The 2,465-nt window shown below is 27.4% G+C and overlaps 1 protein-coding gene across 1 annotated transcript in view; it reads left to right on the top strand.

Annotated features, from left to right (window-relative positions):
• LOC100569004 (dynein light chain roadblock-type 2-like) overlaps positions 1-574 on the top strand; it is a 3,062-nt gene extending 2,488 nt beyond the window's left edge. Inside the window, exon 3 of the mRNA XM_003243044.3 lies at positions 442-574. Coding sequence (XP_003243092.1) covers positions 442-518 — 77 coding nt within the window. The 3' untranslated portion in view covers positions 519-574. The remainder of the gene's footprint in view (positions 1-441) is intronic.
• The last annotated feature ends 1,891 nt before the right edge of the window (positions 575-2,465 follow it).

Genomic DNA, 2,465 nt, shown 5'->3' with positions numbered 1-2,465 from the left:
AGCTGAACACTGAAATGTGCATACACACAATACTGTTTTAATCTGTGAATTCGTGAACAGTTATCATTAATTGGCATGGAAAAAAAAATTCCGAACCAATAAACCACAATAATTTAAAAATGATTTGTGAAATACTAAGCACCCCCAAGCACCCCCCTATGTGCGCCTATGGTAGCGACGCTAAAAATAAAGTAGCGTGCTACTCCCGACCACTGGCAATACTCAATACTATCTTCTACAAGTTTAAATTTTTATATAGATAACTGAAAAATTAATTAGGTACTAATCATTAACATAACATTATTAACTATAAAACAAATTTGAATTTTGATAATTAATTAATATTTAAAATCTTATAGGTACCTATAATAATATAACATTAATTAGTTACCAACAATTAGATAAATTAAATTATATGTTAAAATCATTTTTTTTTTTCAGGTAAAGATTTCATAATGATCGTTCTTCGGAAACAAAATTTTAAATCTCTTATGCGAAGTATAATAGCAAACTCTTAATAATGCATTTTTAAATTGATTGTAATAAAACAAAAACGTTATTATGTAATTATAAATTAGTTATATTGTATCTATTTGGCTATACTATACGTAAAACACATATAATATTATTAAGTACCTATTGATTTTTAATTTTATGATAGCATGACAGTTTTTAAAAAGGTTGGCTAATGGCTTATTTATTACATAGTTTTTTTTTCTATTTATCTTAGTGACAAATCGTTTTGTTCGTTCTTTATTCTTATAAAACTAATTTGTCGTATATTATTTTCCCATTAGTACCAAACACTCTTCCTTTTTTTGAGTACATACCTTATAAACTGGCCTACTTAGTACTTTGTTCATGAATATTTGCATTGCCTTGCGTGTTGTGTCATGGCTTATATAGGCTACATTATACAGGGTGTATCTTAAGTATGTATGGGGGTTAAAAAAATTTTGTGTAAAGAAAAAAGTGCAATGTTTTGTGGTGCTCTTCTCGTAGTGGGGTAAACTTGAAATTTAAACCATTTAGGTTCCCTATATTGGTAGGTATCGCATGCAAAGTATGAATTAAAGAATTTAAATTCATCTCTTCCTATTTTTTAGTTTTGGACATTTACATTTTATTTCGTTACGTAAATTGCAATCATACTTTTATTACAATAACATTAATTTGGATTCTTTATTAGGTGACTAAGGACTAAGGTAATACCTAATAGTATTTTATTCTTATTATAATAATATTGGAAATCTGTAATAAGCTCAGATTAAAAGTATGCCTAAGTTAGATACAAACCAATATTAAGATTGACAATTTATCTAAATATCTTGCAAATAGTTTATTTTAAATCACGATTATCAAATGATTCTTAAAGAATTTCAACTGCTCAATTCATACTTTGCATGCGATACCTATCAATATAGGGAGCTTATGGTTCAAATGACAAGTTTAAAAGTTAGTTATAAGAAAAATGTATTTAGCTCTTGTAAATTAAACCAATATCAATAATTTAAATTAAAAGTATATTAATGCGTATTTTACTAAAATTTAGAGGACCATAGCTTATAAACTAGCGAACCGAAATTGATGGTTTGACTATCAAAATTGTCGGCTTTACCAGAATCCATTAAAAAATATAGTAGTTGCCATTTGAAAAAATAAAGTTGATTTTGCTATTGGTACACCTGCGTGTTTAAACATTTTGAAATTGTTATAAAAAAATTGCCTGTTAAAAATAAAGAAACACGTTTTTTTCGTTTTAACGAAATTCTATGTCATCGATCCATAATCGTTAAAAAACCCCGCGTACAATGACATGAGATACACCCTGTATGTAAGATATACACGAGATGCCGACAAAAATTTAACACAAAATACCACTGCAGTCGAGCCACTCGTCAATGGATAATATAGTAGATAAGTGTTATATTATATAGGTACTAGCTGCGATGTGTCATTGCTTCTGGTAGTTTATTATTATTTATTTATGAACAGTACCTATATGACCCGGGCAGATATACAAATTACAGTTTGATTTACAAATATACATCAGTAGGGTCCGGATTTTTATGCAAACATTTTTGTTAAATATGCACATACATATGCACTCAACAATTCAAAAATATGAAAATAATATGCAAAAAAAATTGTTGTTTAAAAAATCAAAATTTAAAAAAAAATTAAAAAATTAAAAAATATAGTATTAAGTGAAAAAAAAATACAATTTAAAAATCATTTTTTAAAATTTGTATTAAGCATAAAAATGTGTATTAATTAATAGTTATTGAATGAGTACCAACATGATGTAACAAAATGTGCTTTTAAATTATCAAGTTGAAAACTTCTACGATTGTCGCGTAGCATCACCCTGTATTTCGAAAAACTTCTTTCACGTCTGCTGACACAATGGGAGCGTATTTGAAACAAGAAATATCTTCTGTGTGACAACTCTGCAAGGTCTTCAT

The sequence above is a fragment of the Acyrthosiphon pisum genome, chromosome X (genome assembly GCF_005508785.2).
Source record: "Acyrthosiphon pisum isolate AL4f chromosome X, pea_aphid_22Mar2018_4r6ur, whole genome shotgun sequence".
Taxonomy (NCBI): domain Eukaryota; kingdom Metazoa; phylum Arthropoda; class Insecta; order Hemiptera; family Aphididae; genus Acyrthosiphon; species Acyrthosiphon pisum.
Note: the sequence above shows the minus strand (reverse complement) of the source record. Positions and strands in the feature narration are given on the sequence as shown.